The sequence below is a fragment of the Chaetomium fimeti genome (genome assembly GCF_033439085.1).
Source record: "Chaetomium fimeti strain CBS 168.71 chromosome Unknown B0H64scaffold_1, whole genome shotgun sequence".
Lineage (NCBI taxonomy): Eukaryota > Fungi > Ascomycota > Sordariomycetes > Sordariales > Chaetomiaceae > Chaetomium > Chaetomium fimeti.
This window is the reverse complement of record NW_026944329.1, coordinates 2,896,746-2,914,582: the sequence shown is the minus strand read 5'-3', so window position 1 is coordinate 2,914,582 and position 17,837 is coordinate 2,896,746. Positions and strand designations below refer to the sequence as shown.

General features: G+C 57.3%; 6 protein-coding genes across 6 annotated transcripts; 3 read left to right on the top strand and 3 right to left on the bottom strand.

The window, feature by feature from the left end:
* Nucleotides 1-31: 31 nt before the first annotated feature.
* B0H64DRAFT_381626 (uncharacterized protein) lies at nt 32-1,265 on the top strand. The gene has a single exon (XM_062802819.1). The coding sequence runs from the start codon at nt 184-186 to the stop codon at nt 1,216-1,218; it is 1,035 nt and encodes a 344-aa protein (XP_062664240.1). The 5' UTR covers nt 32-183; the 3' UTR covers nt 1,219-1,265.
* Nucleotides 1,266-1,627: 362 nt separating this feature from the next.
* Nucleotides 1,628-4,051, top strand: B0H64DRAFT_21776 (uncharacterized protein). The gene is made up of 4 exons (XM_062799529.1): nt 1,628-1,895; nt 1,968-2,374; nt 2,436-3,360; nt 3,421-4,051. The coding sequence occupies exons 1-4, from the start codon at nt 1,833-1,835 to the stop codon at nt 3,940-3,942; spliced, it is 1,917 nt and encodes a 638-aa protein (XP_062664239.1). The 5' UTR covers nt 1,628-1,832; the 3' UTR covers nt 3,943-4,051.
* A 339-nt stretch (nt 4,052-4,390) lies between these two features.
* On the bottom strand, nt 4,391-5,539 carry B0H64DRAFT_334206 (uncharacterized protein; the record flags this gene model as incomplete). Its single annotated transcript, XM_062801095.1, has 2 exons — nt 4,691-5,539; nt 4,391-4,615 (listed from the first exon to the last, which is right to left on the bottom strand). Exons 1-2 carry the CDS (start codon nt 5,045-5,047, stop codon nt 4,391-4,393), a joined length of 582 nt encoding a protein of 193 aa, XP_062664238.1. The 5' UTR covers nt 5,048-5,539.
* Nucleotides 5,540-6,579: 1,040 nt separating this feature from the next.
* B0H64DRAFT_369931 (Formate/nitrite transporter-domain-containing protein) lies at nt 6,580-10,623 on the bottom strand (the record flags this gene model as incomplete). Its single annotated transcript, XM_062802065.1, has 10 exons — nt 6,580-6,824; nt 6,894-7,050; nt 7,081-7,199; nt 7,261-7,381; nt 8,625-9,615; nt 9,669-9,745; nt 9,807-10,112; nt 10,168-10,235; nt 10,287-10,323; nt 10,375-10,623. The coding sequence occupies 10 exons, from the start codon at nt 10,621-10,623 to the stop codon at nt 6,580-6,582; spliced, it is 2,370 nt and encodes a 789-aa protein (XP_062664237.1).
* A 1,858-nt stretch (nt 10,624-12,481) lies between these two features.
* B0H64DRAFT_21650 (glycoside hydrolase superfamily) lies at nt 12,482-14,022 on the bottom strand. The gene is made up of 2 exons (XM_062799515.1): nt 13,572-14,022; nt 12,482-13,512 (listed from the first exon to the last, which is right to left on the bottom strand). Exons 1-2 carry the CDS (start codon nt 13,935-13,937, stop codon nt 12,766-12,768), a joined length of 1,113 nt encoding a protein of 370 aa, XP_062664236.1. The 5' UTR covers nt 13,938-14,022; the 3' UTR covers nt 12,482-12,765.
* A 1,858-nt stretch (nt 14,023-15,880) lies between these two features.
* On the top strand, nt 15,881-17,593 carry B0H64DRAFT_381615 (uncharacterized protein). Its single transcript, XM_062802818.1, has 2 exons — nt 15,881-16,212; nt 16,400-17,593. Exons 1-2 carry the CDS (start codon nt 16,147-16,149, stop codon nt 17,336-17,338), a joined length of 1,005 nt encoding a protein of 334 aa, XP_062664235.1. The 5' UTR covers nt 15,881-16,146; the 3' UTR covers nt 17,339-17,593.
* The last annotated feature ends 244 nt before the right edge of the window (nt 17,594-17,837 follow it).

Sequence of the window (17,837 nt, the reverse complement as noted above, 5' to 3'; positions counted from 1 at the left end):
TGTGTTCGCCCGTATTTCGTTCCCACGGGTAATTCCCGGGGCTAGAATGGTATCTTAATGCGAGGCAAGGCTCGGATGTTGATTCTCGCTCTCCTCTCTTTTCCCTTCGTCTCATCGAACCCGTCGACCGCTACCTAAACCTCGATATTTGATACAGGTACATATTGTTCTTCATCATTCATCATGATGTACCTCGGGCAAGGCATCAAGGCATGCCTCCTCCTCCTGCTCCCCTCCTCCATCCCAGTCCTCGCTCTGTCCACTCCCACAACCGTCTTCACCCTCCCCGGCCCCATCGCGCCAGCGTCATGGTTTGAGAGCCTCGCCGTCCGCCCCAACGGGCTCATCCTCGCCACCCGCGGCGACGCCCCCGAAATCTGGCAAATCGACCCCGCCACAGGCGAAGGCGTCCTCCTGGTCTCCGTCACGGGCGCCTTCAACCTAACCGGCATCGCCCAGGTAACAATGGCCTCCCACCACCAGCAACGCCCACACGCCCAAACGGCCGGCGAAACCTACGTCTTTGGCAGCGCCCACATCCCCTCCCCCAACCAAGTCGAACCGGGCAGCGCCAAAGTCTGGACCCTCCAATTCCCCGCCTCCACCACCACCACCAACAACAACAAAAACACCCCCAACGACACCCCTCCCATAGTCTCCCTCCTAACCGCCCTCCCCACAGCAGGCTTCATCAACGGCATCGCCTCCTGGGGCGCCAACCGCATCCTCCTCAGCGACACGCTAGCCGCCGCCATCTACCTGATGGACGTGCGCACCGGCGCCTACACCACCCCCCTGACCAACCTAACCGGCGTGAACGGCATCCAGACAGCCCCCGGGTATGTCTACCGCGCGGACCACGCCGCGTCGGCGCTGAGCCGCATCCCGGTCGATTCCGACGCCGTCGCTACCGGTCCGGCCGAGGTGCTGGCTTCGGAGCAGCCGGTGGATGATTTCGCGCTGGTGGTGGATGGGGACGGGAGCGGGGCGGGGAGGGCGTATGTGGCGGCGTTGTATGAGAATCGGGTCGTGGAGGTGGTGTTTGGGCCGGCGGGTTCTCCGGGGACGGGGACGAAGAGGGTGGTGGTGGAGGATGTGAGTGGCACGGGGACCGGGTTTGTGTCGGTTGCTGTGCTGGGGAGGAGGGCAGAGGATGCGGGGCTGTTGTATGTGGCGGTTGGGCAGGGGGGTGGGAGTGCGGGCCGTTGTGAGGGTTGATCCGAGTGAATAGGGGGATGTGATGTGGTGGATGCATGGGATGGGGGGGGAGATGGGGAGGGAAATGAAGATCATGCTCCGCTCATTTGACCATTCGGGTGCTCGACTGCTCCGCTCCAAGTGTAGGTCGTGAACATGTCGGTGGTTCATGTCTGCTGAAATGGGTGCAGAGGCCACAAGACAAGGGAGCCCTGTAGCCCTGTCGCTGCTACTGGATAATGCAAGCAACCTTCCGCATACCGTGTTTCTCAGCAGGTCCAATAAAGATCTCAGAACAACTTGGATTGTCTCAGGATCAACTGCCGGTGAAACATCGCAGAATGGTTGGATGGAGCAGTGCGTGTTGGATCACGTGGAGACTGGACTGGGTCACTGAGAGCAGCAAGAGGTGTTGTTAAATGCTGCTTGGCGGTTGCCTCCGGGCATACATGCTGAAGGGAAAAGGAAAAACACAACTCGCACTCACACAGCACCCACAGCACCCACAGCCTACCTAACCTTCCCCGCCCGCCCCATCGGAACACCGTCGAATTCCCAATGCTCGCAGCCCCTTCAAGGTTACCTCCTCGTTACTAGACCTACCCAAGTTGGCAACAACGCATTATTGAGTGACCATGTTCACCGCTGAGGGGTTGGAGACCCTGCCAACGGAACTCTTCATTCGTATCATCAAGCAGGTCCGTTTACAATCCAGTCTCGGTCCTCATATCTTATGACGCACGCTCTGCTAACACGTACACAACCGACAGCTGAAAAAGGCCGATCTAAAATCCCTTTCTTTGGTGTCCAAGAAGTGTTATTTTGTCGTTGCTGAACCACTCTGGGAGTCAGCCATCATCAAGCCATTGTCCGAGCGCCAACTCCATCAGATCAACGCTGGAGACCTGCCGCAAGCGCGTTTCCAGCTTGCCCGGCAGCTGCACTTCCGCTCAGATTTCCGACTCGTCCTGAAGGACCGATGCCCCCATCACAAGGATGCAAAGGGTGATGACGGCCCGACTCCGTCCAAGATAGATGACGAGGACGAGTTGCACGTCGGTAGTCGTCCGGAAGCTGGGGAGGACGGCGATAAGCACCCACAGCGCTTCCACCATCTTGCTCAGCAGGCAAAGCTTGCCCTTGAGCGGTTGCAACATGACCAGTTGCTCGGCTTTAGGTACCTAGGCACTACCACCCTCATCCTTCAGCACGGAGCCCACTAACCTGGACACTCATAGTTGGGATCTGGGTGCTTGCGTGCCCTCTGACGTTCTCGGGCCGCGTGGAACAATCTCGCTGAATAATCCTTCGCTGCGATCCTTGACCCTTACCACCGACCCGGGGTGCCAAACCCCCGGTGCCCCGGATTCCGACATCGATTTGTCCGCATTGTGTAAGCTCCAGAGTTTGCGTTGGAGAGGCCCCGGAGTCCGTCACCTCGATACTTTGTCCCTCGCTATTGAGAACAACTCGGGGCGGCTACAACGTCTCGAGTTGGACTTCATCCGCTGGGGATCTCTCGAGCGAGACATGATGGAGCTCAAGAAAACGAACTTGCTCGAAGCCCGCGAGTGGTGTGCCAATAACATCTTCGGGTTGGCAAGGCAATCCCCGCAGCCTATCCTTTCAGCGATCCGCGAATTGTCCCTTGCGGGAATGCCCCTTAGTGATGGGATGGCACGGACGATCAATCTCGACACGCTCGTGTCCCTTAAACTACGGGAATGCAAGAACTGGGTCGGATTTCTCGAAGGAATCATCCATCTCGGCGTCCCTATAAGGCTGAAAGCACTCGAGCTCCGGGACTCACGCGCCGTGACCCAGCGCGACGCCCCCGTGACTTTGAATCGCTTTCTCAACGCTTTCGACGGCCTCGAGGAACTATTCGTAAGCTACTGGAATTCCTCGAGAAGGACCTATGTCGGATACTGGCACCATGCCAGCCTCGGGATTTGGAGCGGCGCCAACCATCACCGGGCAACCCTCAAGAGATTGGGGTATCATAGGCGATGGACAGAGTGGGCCTGTCCTGAGGGCGATGTGCTGGACCTGGATCTGCGTATGTGGGGAATCAGCCAAATTGGATATGAGGATCCCTCGCAGCATCAACTCGCTGAGTTGGATCTCGACTTCATCGGACTGTCCTGTCCCCCGGATCAATTGGTACGTACGCAAAGTTCCACCCTGAACCCGCGGTATTATGGCTAATCTTCATAATTGAAGGAAGAAATCCTGCTGCCCTTTTCCTTCAATGCTTCGTTAAAGGTGCTCCACATCCGCCAATCCGGTTATGGTTGGTCCTTGGTTCTGGAAGAGGATGAAATCAATAAGGGCTTCTTCCGGATGTCGTCTGAAGAACAACAGAAGCTGGCGTTGGAGCAGGAGAGCGAAGAGTCGGAACGGGGTGTGGAGGGCGGCCATGACACCACAGCTGATGAGTATGATGCCGGCCTCCGTGCTAGGATCCGGCCAGAGTTCAAAGACTTTGCCGAGTGGGCTTTTGGCCCCCAGGGGATTCGCTCGCTCCAGGCTATTGCGTACGGGGACTTTTCCTGCAGCGGACGCGTGGGGAGACCGCGGCGGATGGAGCAGCTGCTCTTGTGCAGAAACGCACATGTCGGCGACGGGGAAAACACTAACTTTCGAATCGTACGCAAGGACGATCCCGGGGTGCGGGTTCTCGACGAGTATCACGACGCGCTGCAGGCCTTGCCCATGGAGCCGCTTTTGGAGTATTCTCGATAAGTCGCAAAGTAGAGCGCTTTGGTGTTGTTGCGCAGAAACTATCAAAACGCCGCATAACGGTGTAAACCAGCCACACTTTGTTCGTCACCACCGCAGCCGTTGATATGGTCAGTTGCAAGTGAAGTGGCAGAGCAGTTGATGGATGGCTGGAGCCAGAACACGAAACCCTTCAGGTTCGCACACAGCGGCAAGCCATCGTAGCAAGCCAGAGAACAAGAACAAAAGTTTGGAATTACGAAACCAGAAAAATATACAAAGATACCCAACCCGACCTTTTCCAACCTCTAGTCCGTTTTGGAGCTCGCCCCCTTTCTTCAAAACACAAGAGAGAAAGAACTGAAGTCCCGCTTCGAGTCAGCAAGCCACTCCTCTACCCTTCACACCACCACCCTTCACACCACCACATCACCCACCCCTCACACCACACACACACACACACACACAACACTCAGCACCGCCTCCACTCGAGATCCCACTGCTCCGTGTCGGCCACGAAGTGCGCCTTGCCGTCGCCCGCCAGCGCGCCGCGGAAGTTGATGTTCATGATGCCCGTGTAGCCGTCGCTGCCGGTGCAAGGGGACCACACCTTGCCGCCGTCGGCGTTGGCCACGAGGGTCACGCCGTGGTTGACCGTGTCGCCGCCGCTGTTGGAGACCGTGCCCGAGATGGTGTCCTGTTTTTGGGCTTTGGTTAGTATAATACAATACAAAGAATGTTGGAGTAGGGAGGTTTGGGGGGATGAACTCACGGAGCGCCCGGCGTCCTGGCTGAAGAAGACGGTCGTGTAGTGGGTGAGGGTGGTGCCCGGGCTGAGGAGGACGCGGCCCTTGACGACGTTGGTCTTGAGGGCGACCTGCCACCCGGGGCTCGCGCCGTTGGCCTGGAGGTGCACCTGGCAGTTGAGTGTCTGGGAGCCCGGGAGCGAGGCGGCGAAGTTGTTGAAGGTCACGGTCGGGTCGTTGAAGCTCCCCGAGAACTTGGGGTCCCGGGCGCACCCGTTCCCGGAGAAGGTGATGCTGGTGATCTTGGGCGTGGCGGGGGCGGCGGTCTCAGCCACGGCGGCCGAGGCTGCTGTGAGGAGGAGGATGTTGGAGAGGAGGCCCATTGTGGTGGTGGTGATGGTGGTTGGTTTGGTGTTGTTGAACTGGGGGGGTTGGTGAAGGCGAAGGCTGTGTGCAACGTCAAGGTTGTGAGATTGTATGGGTTTGGATGTGGATGCTGGAGGTATGTATTATGACGAACACCATCTTTGGCGGGTCGTAACGCCTTCTTTATATCTCCAACTTACCTTACTTAGCTCACTTAGCCTAGACCTCGGGGGCGAGGGTCACGATCCAGATGGATGGCGATACTTCCTCTCTCGCCGCCACCCATGCCATCGGGCGGTTTCTCAGGTCGTCGAGAAGTCTGGGTGCGGAGCTTTCCAATTTACCCAGATTGCAGCCCGTGAATCCGGGTGCCAGGATTGGCAAGAACCAAACTCTAAATTAAGATCCAAAAATAGGTTCCAAAAACCTTTGGCCTTTTTACGCCAAGACGACCTGGGGATTGGGTCAAATGGTTTGGTACCGGGCGAGAACACGGAGCACTGACCGGGAGTGGAACATGTCAACCTGGGAATACCAGGGACGCCGAGGTGCATCAATCTCGCCCGATATTATGGAAGCACGCCCACGACGCCGCCGTCACACCACATGTTGCTCCGTGCTCCTCTCCCCCGTTAGCCCACTGCCCCCTGGGGTAGTGCCGTACCTGGTTGTCGCCCCTGGAGCTGGGCTGCATCATGGGGTGAACCAGTGAACGAACAACGCCACGTTGCGGCACATGCACTGGAAAAACAACTGCGGAGCTCATTTCCGCACTCTTATTGTTTGGATGCGACGTCATGGTTATGTCTGGCCTTTCCACTGAGCTCCCTGTCCCGGTACAGCCGTCGAGAACTCCCGCTTCCAGATCAGCCCAGCAGTTGATTCGCCCTAGGTACTGTAAGCTTAAACATCCTCCCAGGAAACGGTCGGCCATTGCGCGGGCAATATTTCTCCAACCGTCTGGGTGCGTCTTGACAGATATTTCCCCTTGATGCAGAGTGTGATTGCATGCGACAAGTTGATCAATGTCTATAGCAATGTTCCTATTTATGGCAGCTCAATATCCTCGCGGCGCTGGAGTCGGGAGCCAGATGCCTGCCGATGATACATGGTTGCGCGTTGAGCATGTTGTCGCAGCCGGGCGCTTGCGAGCGGTTTCATGGTTGGCCCCCATCACCGTGATCGATCCTACGGCAACGGAAACCAAGCATCAAAAACCATTCGCCGCGATTGTGGTTATTCGGGGATCCTCTCACAACACACATCACAAATTCTTCAAGGGGATCTGCTGAAATGTGTCACGAATTTATGCATGATCGGCCGAGGAATCGAAGGATTGACCACAGCGGCATCCGGTTGGTGGTTGTTGTCGTTGGGGGTTGGAACTTTGATCACTTCCCAAGGAAACGCACCGAACGGCGTCCAACAACGAACCTCCTGAGTCGGCGTGTTGCTTGTGAAAAGTAATGCCGTGCCCGGTGCCGTGTTGTGTCGGTCCCGGGCGGCTTCAGTTGGAGGCTAATCAACCATTCAGGGGAAGTCTTTTTCGCTACTCGGGCTTGGTGTTGCCGTTGTTCCCTGCCAAGTCCCCGGAGGAGCTGGTGTCCCTGTCACCGACGGCTTCGACGGCAACCGTCGGGCTCCGCGATTCAAACAGGGTGCCTTCCTCTAACCGCTGATGGTAAATGCCGTCGACGCAGATATCCGGCTCATCGAAGATGTAGAGCCAGTAGTAAAACGCGCCACAGAAGACTGCGCCCCCGAGGATGTTGCCGAGAGCGGTCGGTATAATTCCTACCCGGCGAACGACAGTGAGCAATCACTGCAGCTAACATCATGCCATGGTGGCCTTTTGGGACCTACCTTTCCAGATGTACAGCCCCACGGTTAATTCCGGCGTACCCAGAAACAAGCCGATGGGAATGAAGAACATGTTCGCCACGACGTGTTCTAGCCCCAGGGCGACGAAGGCGAAAACCGGCCACCACATGCCAACGACCTTGGACGTCAGGTCCTTAGCCTGTAGTCCAAGGTAGAGTGACAGGCACACAAGCCAGTTGCAGCCAATGGCGCGGAGAAAGATCTGGTGGAAATGCAGGTCAACCTGCTTCTGCTTCGCATTGGCGATCGCTTGGTCCCGGTAGGGGTTGTGGTCAAAGACGCCACCGTCTGTGTTGTGTGTGTGTCAGGGTTGCAGTGCTAAATCAACTCCGGCTGCGGCTGGACTTACAACCAAGAATGACGGCCATGACGAAGAGGACGCCAGCCAGGTTTCCCCAGAAGCAGAGGAACCAGTGCAGCAGCATGTTCCGGATCGGCAGGCGTCGGTGGTAGACCGCCACAGCCGTGATCTGGGTGGGTTAGTTGAACGTGACTGGTATGTACCCAAGACGGACAGAAGTTCCCTACCATGTTTGTGCCGGTGAAGAGCTCCCCTCCTGACAGCCTAGACTTTCCACATGAGTTGGGCCGTACATCTTGCTCGCAGTGTGTTGTATACGGACATGATCATGACAATGCCAGCAGGGAATACCAGCGCACTGATGATTCTAACAAGGCCGGGCGTGTTTTCCTGAAGCCACGGCGATGCAGTAGCGACCAGCGACGCAGCGGACGCAAAACAGAGGAGGCATCCAGACGAGACAGCCGAGAAAAAGATCTTGTCGGGTCGCATCCTCCCTCTCCTGGAACCCATGCGGGATATTATCTCTATGGTTTCCGTCGGCGTATACGATGCCAGGTTGGCGACATGGACAGTCTGGATTGCCATGGTTGGCATGGTTGGCTCTGGGGCTGATCCGAAGTTGTTCAGTCAATGATGATACTCAGGTTGACGTCTGAGAGGTTTCAAGACGGGAAGAAATCTTCAGCTGTCAAGGGCGCCATCGCGATGGATAAGCCTGTGGAGTTTTGAATCCATGTTTGCTTGGCGAAGTGGAAGCCATTGCGAGTGAAGGGGTTGCGATTTCGGACCGAGAAATCCTTGGTTTGCGGAGGATGGCGGACATTTCCTGTCCATCATGATGCCTCTCATTCATTCTGAACCACGATAAAAGAGGGAAAAGAAATGTGCAAACTTTGTTCCGGACTATGAGGAAACTGCTGCCGAGCGAAGGTTGCATTACCCTGCTTGCGGCAGGAGCCACTTTGTTTTCTGAATTCAGGGGTATCGATATAGGGTTAGGGTTGGTTGCCCATCCGCCACCATCTTCCCTCCCCCGTCACTCCCACACTGTTTCTGGACTTCATCATCGCCCCTCGCGTATGCAAAAGAAAAGGACGAGAATGGTATCATGCGTATCCGTGTCCCATTACTGTTTTTGTAACCCGCCCCCGCCCCCCCCCGAGCGCCAAAGACAGCAGTGGTAAAGACCGTAACAGTAACCCCTTTTCGAGACCAGAACATCATCACCCAGGGTATCAGGCAGAAAGATCCTCGCCCAGACCAGACAAAACAAGAAAAAGAAACAAAAACAAATGCACAGCAACCCCCCCCTAACTCCCAGATTATGCACAGCCCCAACCCATCACCCCCCCGCATCATCACCTTCCCCCCGGCCCAGACCCAAGCCCCCTCAACCTCCCCCCCCTCACCTCCCTCTCCACCATCTCCCCCCCAAACCCACCACCGCTGCGCGCAACCGGCGACCCCCACCCTCCACTCCGCCTCCTTCCCGACGCTGACGCCGACCCCAACCCCACCGCCGACCCAGAGGCCCCCCCTCCCAACCCCAACCCGGATCCCGGACTCGACTCCGAGCTCCGCTCCCACGCCTCCCCCGCCACGGCGCGCGCCACGCGTATATCCAAGCGCAGATGGGCGCGCGGCGGCGCCCGCAGGGGCCGGCTGTCGTCGGCGTCGTCGTCGTTGGGCCGCCCGCCACTTGTGGTGCTGCCGCTGTTGGTGCTGGCGTAGGGGTGGGTTTCGTTGTTGTTGCTGTCGTCGGGGGCGGTGGAGGAGAGGCTGCAGGCGCGCTGGGCTTCGAGGTCGAGGTCGTGGTCGAGGTTGTATTCTGTCGGGGAGGTTGTGGTGGTGGTGGAGGATGTTGGGTTGGTGATGGTGTGTTCGGGTCGGCTGGGTTTCATGGTTGTGAAGCTGTGGTAGTAGTGGGACTTTTCGATGGTCTCTTCGTGGTCGGGGTTGTGGTGGTGGCGGACGGGCGAGGGTTCGTAGAGGTTGGGCAGGGCGCTGCCGCTGTTGGTGTTGGTGTTGCTGAGGCTCGGGCCTTCGCAGCTGCAGCCGCAGCAGTGGTGGGGGGATGCGTTGCTTATGCGTCGTGTGATGGGGTGGACCGGCGCGGGGGTGGAGTTGCGGTGGTGGCTCGTCTCGTGTATGCTGTCGTTGTTGACCGGCGTGATCCATTGCAGGGACGGCTCGCGGATGCCTTTGCTTGGAGATAGGAGGCGGGGGAAGACCCGCTGGATGAGGGGTTTGAGGGTCATGATGCAGGCGCAGGCGATGGCCGCGTTGACTTCGACTGTCGTCCAGTAGATCATGTTGGCGCTGGCGTAGAACCCATCCCACGAGGGATGTTGGGTGATATTGATGAGTGCGATGAGGCGGACAATGGAGATGATGCAAACGCTAGGTGGAGATTAGTCGTGGTCGGTCATAAAGACGGGGGTGGTGGGACGAACAAAAAACCGAGAGCGAAGACCCCGACGATGGCGTATTTTTGCCTTCGCGGTAGATTCAGGGACGAGAGGACGGGCATCTATCAAGGTCAGTGGGGTTCTGCACCCAAGCAACTAAGTTCAAGGTCTGGAACGACGTACCGGTAGTGCCATGACGACTATGTCGCTGCTGATATGGAGACCCGCATTTGCCCACCACAGGTTCGCTGGTTGGCAGTATACCGGCCCTTTGAAGAACAGAGACCAATCCCAGAAGGCTTCTAGCGGCATGCAGGCAGTGCAGACGGATACGATGAACCAGATCCCAATGGCGCTGACGAGGATCAAGACGATCTGGATGGCTCTCTTGATCCAGCTGTAGGTAAAGATGCGCTTGTAAAGGAGGAGGATCGATATCCTGCTGAGGGTGAGGCTGAGGTTGTAAAACAACATGCCGTACCAGGCCGCCTGCGATCCCCTGTTAGTCCCTCTTGAGTTGGCAAGTGGCAAAGGGGTAACCTACCCGTTCAAAAGCTGGCACTCCGAACATGTCGATCTCCCACACGTGCTTTCCTGCACCATGGGCCATCTCTGGGATGAAGTTAGCTTCTCGAACTCAAGCAACGGCCAGCTTGTACCTACGCTCAAGTGAACTCGCTGTGACACCAGCCGCGCAAAGCTGCAACACGGTTAGCCTAGGATCTTAAAAGGGGGGAAAAGAATGCCTTACGAGAGCCGGCAAGATGCACCAATCCGAAGCCCCGAGTACATGGTTGACCCAGCCCCTGGTGTAGAACCGGAGGCCAACAAAAATCGTCGCAATCAGGAACGTGATGACGGAGCAAGCGATGATATCTGGCTGAAGCGACCTCCCGGCATCTGGAGGAATGGGGAAGAAAAATGTCGTGTTTGGCGGCGGAAAGGTCTCGTTGCTCGGGAACGTCGAGTTCGGCCCCGGCCCGGCCGTGTCCCACACCATCTTACCCGACTCCCTCACCCGGGGAGGCGAGGATGGCGCTGGCAACCAGTGCTCTGCGTCCGCGTTGGAAGGGTTGTGGATGGTTCCTCGAGGGAGGAGGCCAAGCTGAGCCCCAGAATCCGGAGAAGCGGGCCAGGAATGGCATGAACATATACCGGCCGTTCCCCGCAGTTTCTGTCAACAGGAGCGCTCATCTCCCGGTAACGCAGGCGGGTCCAATAAACCGTTGATCGGCGCTGGTGACGGTATCCCCCGTCACGGTGCAACCTGCAGAATCTGGGGAAGGAAACGTCGGCTCCTTGTCGTTAATCGGCCGGATGGCACGTGAAAGAGATAGCCATTGAGCAACACCATCTTTGCTCTGGGTCGGACGTGTGTGCGACACGAAAGGCAGTTCGTTTGAGATGGGGGAAAAAAGGAGCCAACGGACCTGCTGGCATCCCCCTGCTTGAGCACGAGCCTCGTTCGCCAGCCAATTTCCCTAGCTGCGATACGACCCAGGGTCGCAGCTCAGGCTCGGAGCTCTGGAACTTGGTTCAAGCTCGGAGTGCGGGGAAGCGAAATGGCGGGCTGGTTGCGTTTTCAAGGTTTTCTTCAGGTGGCCCGTCTCCCATTCAGATTGGCCGGAGGTGAGGCAGAGTTTGGTTCTGTTATACCAAGAGCTCCGTCGTTAATGCTTGACATTGCTTGGGCGCCATTGGACCCGGTCGACGAGGTCTTGAAGTCACATGGCTTTGGGGTAGAACCAAAAATTGACGTCGTCGTCGGCCAGGGGCAGGGAGAAGAACTTCGTACGATTAACTACTTGTTTTGTGAAGATTTGCTGTTTCTTCAATGCTTGCAAGTTGGAAACACAGCCCATGCTGTTCCCTGGCTTCCACGTTCGGAGACCGGCAAAAAGAGAGACAAGGTCAAGGCAGCGCGGACCCGGGATTCCGGAGGCGAGTGCAACACAAGATGAGGGTGGCCAGAACGGGGTGGACGCTAAACTGGAATGGGCACCGGCCCCCTTCCGACCGCCTCTCTTTCGCTCTCTTGGGGAGGGAGCAGCCCTCGAATTCTGCCGGATGCACAGACTTGGCAATCTGAATTGATTGACAACAGCGGACAACAGGGTCACCCGTGTAATCTCCAAAATGCCGCGGCAGTTGTGAGGAGGGAAGGCGACGTTGGGCCAGTCATCTTATATCAATCATGGAGTCCGACGTGGAGGATAAAGAGGGAATTTTGACTCCCCGACTTCGAGATGCGGTTTTGGGAATTCCTGGCTCCGGACCCGGGGCTTGCCATGGTTGCGGTGACACACAGCAACACCCCAACACCCCGGCCCTATATCTGAGCCCGAATGCGTTAGTTCGCCTTCTTCCGTGGAGAAATGTCCCCCAGCCGGGATCCCTCGTCTCACGAAGCCACAAGAAGACAAGTTCGGACCAAAGCCTCTTGAACGAATTTGACAAACTTGTTTTCCAATGGGAGGCCGGTCTAAGTTTTGGGACGCCGGTCTCAGGTGACCGGACTCGCCGTGGCTCCACACCGGTGGAAGAAAGGGGAAAGAGCAGCTTTGGATCCAGATGATCTCAACAATTTGGTTGAAGTAAATATATACTCGAAAAAGGAGACCTGCACCATCTGCGTGCGCAGTCTCCAAGAAGGGGAAGGTTAAAATATGTACAACGAATTTTCGGTCGGAGCAGCATGGCAGTGCCGTCAGTGGACCCCAACTTCTTCTTTCTCGCCGGCGTTCACTCTCACGATGAGGGTTGTATTCTGCGAATTTCCGCTGCCGCCCCACCTCATTGCTTTGGATTTGGATTCAGCTGAGGTGAAGACCCGCAGCCTACAGGCCCCACTCATCGTCCCTCAGAATACTTGTACCCCCTTAAGGAGTGTACTTCTTCAGGATCGAGTTGTAGTTGGTGTACCCGGTGCCCGTAGGAGGCTCTGTAAGCTGCGTTAGAAAGTGTCTTCCACGAGGCGACTGCCTGCTCAAAGTTGTTGGGGAAAAGTTGTTGGGGGGTGGGATGCCACATTCTCCCAAGGTCGTCGTTTGGGATGACCGAACCTCCGGGATTCAGGAGGCTACCTAAAATCGCCCAACGGCTGGGTTGACCAAAAGAAAGAAAAAGAAAAGAAAAAAAAATACTAACCAAACGAGTACATGTACTCGGCCCACCAGGGACCGGCAGCCCACCAGAGCGCGCCCATCCAGACGTCGCTGTTGGCCTTGAGGTGGTCGAGGAGGCCGGTGACGGCGCTCTGGCAGACGGCGTTGGGCCCGCCGGCGAACTCGCCGATGATGCCGACCTTGCCGTTGGCGCGGAGCCAGCTGGTGGCGCCGACGACGCGCTGGACGCCGATCTGGGCGCTGACGCAGTCCGGGCTGGTGCCGGAGCTGTCGGCGTCCAGGTACTGGTGCATCTCGTACACGAGCTTGCCCTCCGGGTCCGTCAGCGCCGCCATGTTGGTGTTGGTCGTGTTCCAGCTCCACGCCCCCGACCACGCGTTGCCCTCGACGAAGATGTGCTGCTTGGCCCCCGCCGCGCGGATGCCGTCGATGGCCGCCTGGTTGAGGTTGAGCACCAGCGTCTGGTCCATCGTGTTGTACTCGTTGTTGGTGTCGAAGATGACGCGCGAGTTGGACGCAAACTTGGTCGCGAGGTTGGTCCAGAAGGTGCTGAAGGCGTTGGTGTTGGTAATGATGTTGCCGTAGTACCGGCCATAGTTGTGCGGGTCCAGGACCGCGTACGCGCCCGCGTTGGTGATGAAGTCGACCGTCTCCGTCAGGTTGCGGAGGTAGCCGGCGTCGAAGGCCGAGGTCATGTCGTCGTGCACGAGGCGCTCCATGGAGAAGGCCACGCGGAAGGTGTTGTATCCGTCATTGATGAGCGTCTAGGAAATTGTCAGCGTCCAACCCGTCCCAATACCCTCCCTTCTTCGACTTGTCATACCTGGATCGTCGTAGACGACGGGAAAGTGAAGTGCTTGCCCCAGATGCCGGGGAGAGTGTCGTGGCCGAACTCGGCGCAGGACTGGTTGATACCGAACCACTTGAACTTGCCCGTGTTTGGCGACGTGCTGGTAGAAGGAGGCGCAGAGGTGGTGGCGCTGGGTTTGGCCGTGGTCGACGTCTTCAACGTTGTCGACGCACCACCACCGGGCAGGCACTGGCTGTACCAGTCGTTTTGGTAAGCGCAGTGATAGCCAGACACGCACGTAGTCGACCCTTGCCATCCATTACCACCGCATTGCCCCCAGGCTCCGCTCTGGGCAACGGCGCCCGTGGCGAAGATGCCGGCGAGGATTGAGGACTTCATCTTGTTTGTTGGCTGGAATAGATGCTGGACTCCGGTCGAACAGAAACCAAGAAAACGAGTGACTCGAGATCATCTCGCCTTTATACTGGTCAAGTCCGGATACGTGGTGCCGTTGGGAGACACTGCGAGGGCGCCTGCGGCATCATGTTTCCGGTTAGGAGCTCTTCAAGTCAGGGTTCCTCCAGTCTAAACATCCCCATTTCCGGGTAAGCCTGCGATTTCTGTGGAGCAATGTCGCATTCCAAACGCTTGATCGTGGGCGAGACCGGCATCCCGACGCTGTTGTGAAGACCACAACGTGGAGTTGGGGTCGCCGAGCTTCCCAGATCGGCCAAGAAAATGCGGCGGCGATCAAGCCGGGATTCCAGAATCGTACTGAACCCGAGCCCGCCGGGCCGCGAGACGAAGATAGTTGCGCTGCAAGTGGGATCCAGTGGTAATGGCGCAGGAATGAGCTGATTTGGTTGCCCACCCTGCCCTCGGAGCCGACACCACAGCGGACCACGAGCTGGGTCGGCGGTCCGAGCCTCGAGGAGGGGCCAACTGGGAGCAACCTGGATGCGGATGGAGATGCTCCGAAACATCAACGTCCAGACTCGCCGCTCGCCAAGACAAGCAGCCCGAGCGGAGGTAGTCGTGTGTTCAGCGGCCAACCTGACGATGAGCTTGTCGGTTTTCTGTCACGGAGAATCCCGGAATTCTTGCTCTCCGCTCAGCGCCCGGAGGCTGCCGCTTAACCGAACGACATGCCGAGAGAAGAGTGCTGGTTACCCGTCAACCTCCTAGACAAGTCTTCTAGAAGGGCGAGAGAAATTGTTGTGAAATATGGGTAAGGAACCGCGAACGCCGTTGTTCAACCGGAGATCCTCCATGAAGATAAGGCCTCGAGAGGATCGTGGATGCGGCGTAGAGGCTCCCTGGAGACAAGACAACGGTAGAAATAATAGACGTTCTGCGATGGATCAGGATCAGATTTTCAACTACCACGCGTCGCTTTCAAGACACCTACAATGACTGGCCATTACCACGATCATTTTAAACGATCTTGATGCTCGCTTCCACCGCTTGAAAAGACTGGAAGTTTTGAAGTCACGGCTGATAACCCCTGATGGCTGGTCCAGGTATTGGTGGATGACTTGAATGCCAGACAGAAAGAAATAGTAAAACTTATGACACTCTGCAGAGGAGAAGACACCTCCATTGTAACTAAACAAGAGCTGGGATAGAAGTTAAGAGGTTCAAAGCCGAGATGGATGTGCGGATCAAGTTTGAGTGGACAGCGGTATCGAGCCAACATCACTTGGTCTTTGATTTGGCAAATTCCCCAGCAAACGTGATAAGAAAGGTAGGTAGCTACCTACCTATAGACTAGAATCGCATAGACTACCTACCCCTCAAAATCGAACTTTAATAGGAAACTGATCGAGGTGACCCCGTTGCTAACCAGGAATGCAAGAGGAAAGGATTTCGCAAAGCAAGAGGATGGTAAATAGAGTAGCGTTGAACACGAGCCGCAGGATGTTGCAACCGGAGTCCCGAATGGACGGCAATAAAAATCAATCTCAACTCGTTTCATTTTCTATATCTGGCGATTTATTGTTTCGTGCAGAAGGATTTTGGACGCTGCTGTCGGCGCAGGTCAGGTGACAACAGCGAAGATTTCTCGCCAATATTCCGGAGCTTCTGCCGGGGCATCGTGAATGGCACGAATGGAAGACAGAGACAGCTGAGATTGCCACTGTGGGAACACCTGCACAGATTGAGGTCGACACCTCAAGGTGCTGCGCCCAATCAGAAGGCTCGGGAATGATCCCAGGCGCCGCGACTGCAGGGAATGCCGGGGTACCCGTCCTGTCGCCACGCAAGGTACCGCTCGGCTCTGCCATGCTTTTCAGCGGGCTGTGCAAAGATGCAAAATTACACCTTTCCCATCTTTGCGAAAGAGCCAACATAAAAGGGGGGAGCCGAGGACTGCTTCTTCGCGGGGTGGTGATCCTGGATGTTTATGTTCCAGCAGATTCAGGTTGCTCGCCCGTCTCCGATCGCTGCTCTGCAGGAGGCGCTGCGTCATCAGCCAGGATCGCACCACTTGGCAGGGTACTGCCCACCTTATCACGTCACGAGGTCGCCTCGACGACTGCAGGAGCAGCACGAAACATCGAACACTCCTCGATCGAGTCTCTCCATCAACTTTGAGGCGTGGTGAACCATGGCCGCAGGCATGACTCAGGCTCCCTTTCCATCGGATCAAGAAGGGTCTCTTTTGGATGAGCAGGTGAGTGTTTTTGAGTGTTTGGTCCCGACGTACCGTACCCAGCCGGACCTGCTGTGCCTGCCCACTGCTGCTGTACCCGCCGCTGCTGTACACTCCCCCGCCGCTGCCCCTTGCGGCATTCATGAGAAACACGATGCACACATTGACCGGTCAAAACAACCTATCTCTAACTCTCCGTCTTTTGCAGGGCTCCATCCACCCTAATTACACCCAGAATGAATGGGGATATATAGTAGCCGGCGGCCAACCGCTTCCGCCCTCGAACGCTCTTTGGCAAGGAGAAGCAACATCGACCTCCTGCGCCGACAACACGAATGTTTTTGCTGCTCCGCCGTTGGATGGCGCCTATTTGGCGGATTACGGGCCTGCCGCCGCCGACGACGGCGCATGGGTTTCTCCAGCTGACGCCACAAATGCTGGTCTTGGCTGGCCGGGTTGGCAATTATCCCCGACCGACACCCTCTCCCACAACCCGTGGGGTCCGGTCGACGGGCAGCCATTCCCATCTCCGATGTCCGAGGCGCCGGGTTACGATTTCACTGTGCCTTCGTTCTCCCACCCTAATCGATCCCCCCAAAACGGAACGAACTCGCCCGCCACGACAGCCAACTCAACCCTGCCTACCCCGCTCCTCCAACCGGGGGAGCTGAACCCAACAACAACAACAACAACCAAAAAGAACCCCCACTTCCCGCCCCCGAACCCGAGCAGCAAACGACCAGCCGAATCGGCGCCCCGACCGCCGCGGCCGCGCACGCTCAAGCGGCACCGGTCCGACACGCCCTCGATCGCGTCGATCGCGTCCATCTCGACGACGGGCAGCGCGTCGACGCTGGGCTCCGCGGCGACGACGCTGGGCGGGGTGCTGCCCGCCAACGTGGACCCGCGCGTGGCGTCGGAGCAGATCTGCCGCGAGGCGCGCGAGCGCAGCCGCGCCGAGGCCCTCGAGATGTCGCAGCGCCGCATGATGCTGCTCGACCACGAGCAGGGCGCCCTCGAGCGCGAGACCCAGCGCCTGCAGGTCAACTTGAGCCTGATGCGCGAGGCCGCGCGCAGGGAGAAGGCGGGCCTGGAGGAGGAGGAGGCCAGGGCGGGCAGGGCCGAGAAGTGGGTTGATGGGGGTTGATGTTGTTGCCGCCCGGGTTGGGTTGGGTTGGGTTCTTCGTTTCTTTTTCACGATATGATGATCCGGGTACTGGTAATCCGCGGGTGATATTCACATATATTAATGGGCCATTTAACTTGGAGTCGACTGATGCAGCTATGCATTCGCGGTCTTTGGTCCGTTCTTTCTTATGGAGTTCGGGACGGTTCAAGTTAGTGCTTCGAAGGCTAGCATCTAGCATTTGAACTGGCGTCAAATTGATTTTGGTTTCACGTCCTCGAGCTCTTGAAGCGACTACTACGTGCAACGATTACTAGCCTGGCTGGTGGTGCTCTCGCACCCACCGAGTCCGGAACTCCTCGAGATGTTGGATTGCAACACACTCGGTTGAGCCCGGACCCTACCCCTGTAGGTACGCACCGGACCGCCCATGCGGACTATGCAGCAATATCACATCTGGAGTCGAATTATTTCTTCCTGTTGTGACACGTGGTGGCGACGAAAGTACGGTACTTGTGCA

Coding starts and splice junctions, on each gene's coding strand:
- B0H64DRAFT_21776 (XM_062799529.1), top strand. CDS start 1,833: ATGTTCACCGCTGAGGGGTTGGAGACCCTGCCAACGGAACTCTTCATT. Junction 1,896..1,967: donor TCATTCGTATCATCAAGCAG/GTCCGTTTACAA, acceptor CACAACCGACAG/CTGAAAAAGGCCGATCTAAA. Junction 3,361..3,420: donor CCTGTCCCCCGGATCAATTG/GTACGTACGCAA, acceptor TCATAATTGAAG/GAAGAAATCCTGCTGCCCTT.
- B0H64DRAFT_381626 (XM_062802819.1), top strand. CDS start 184: ATGATGTACCTCGGGCAAGGCATCAAGGCATGCCTCCTCCTCCTGCTC.
- B0H64DRAFT_21650 (XM_062799515.1), bottom strand. CDS start 13,937: ATGAAGTCCTCAATCCTCGCCGGCATCTTCGCCACGGGCGCCGTTGCC. Junction 13,513..13,571: donor CGTCGTCTACGACGATCCAG/GTATGACAAGTC, acceptor ACAATTTCCTAG/ACGCTCATCAATGACGGATA.
- B0H64DRAFT_381615 (XM_062802818.1), top strand. CDS start 16,147: ATGGCCGCAGGCATGACTCAGGCTCCCTTTCCATCGGATCAAGAAGGG. Junction 16,213..16,399: donor GGTCTCTTTTGGATGAGCAG/GTGAGTGTTTTT, acceptor CGTCTTTTGCAG/GGCTCCATCCACCCTAATTA.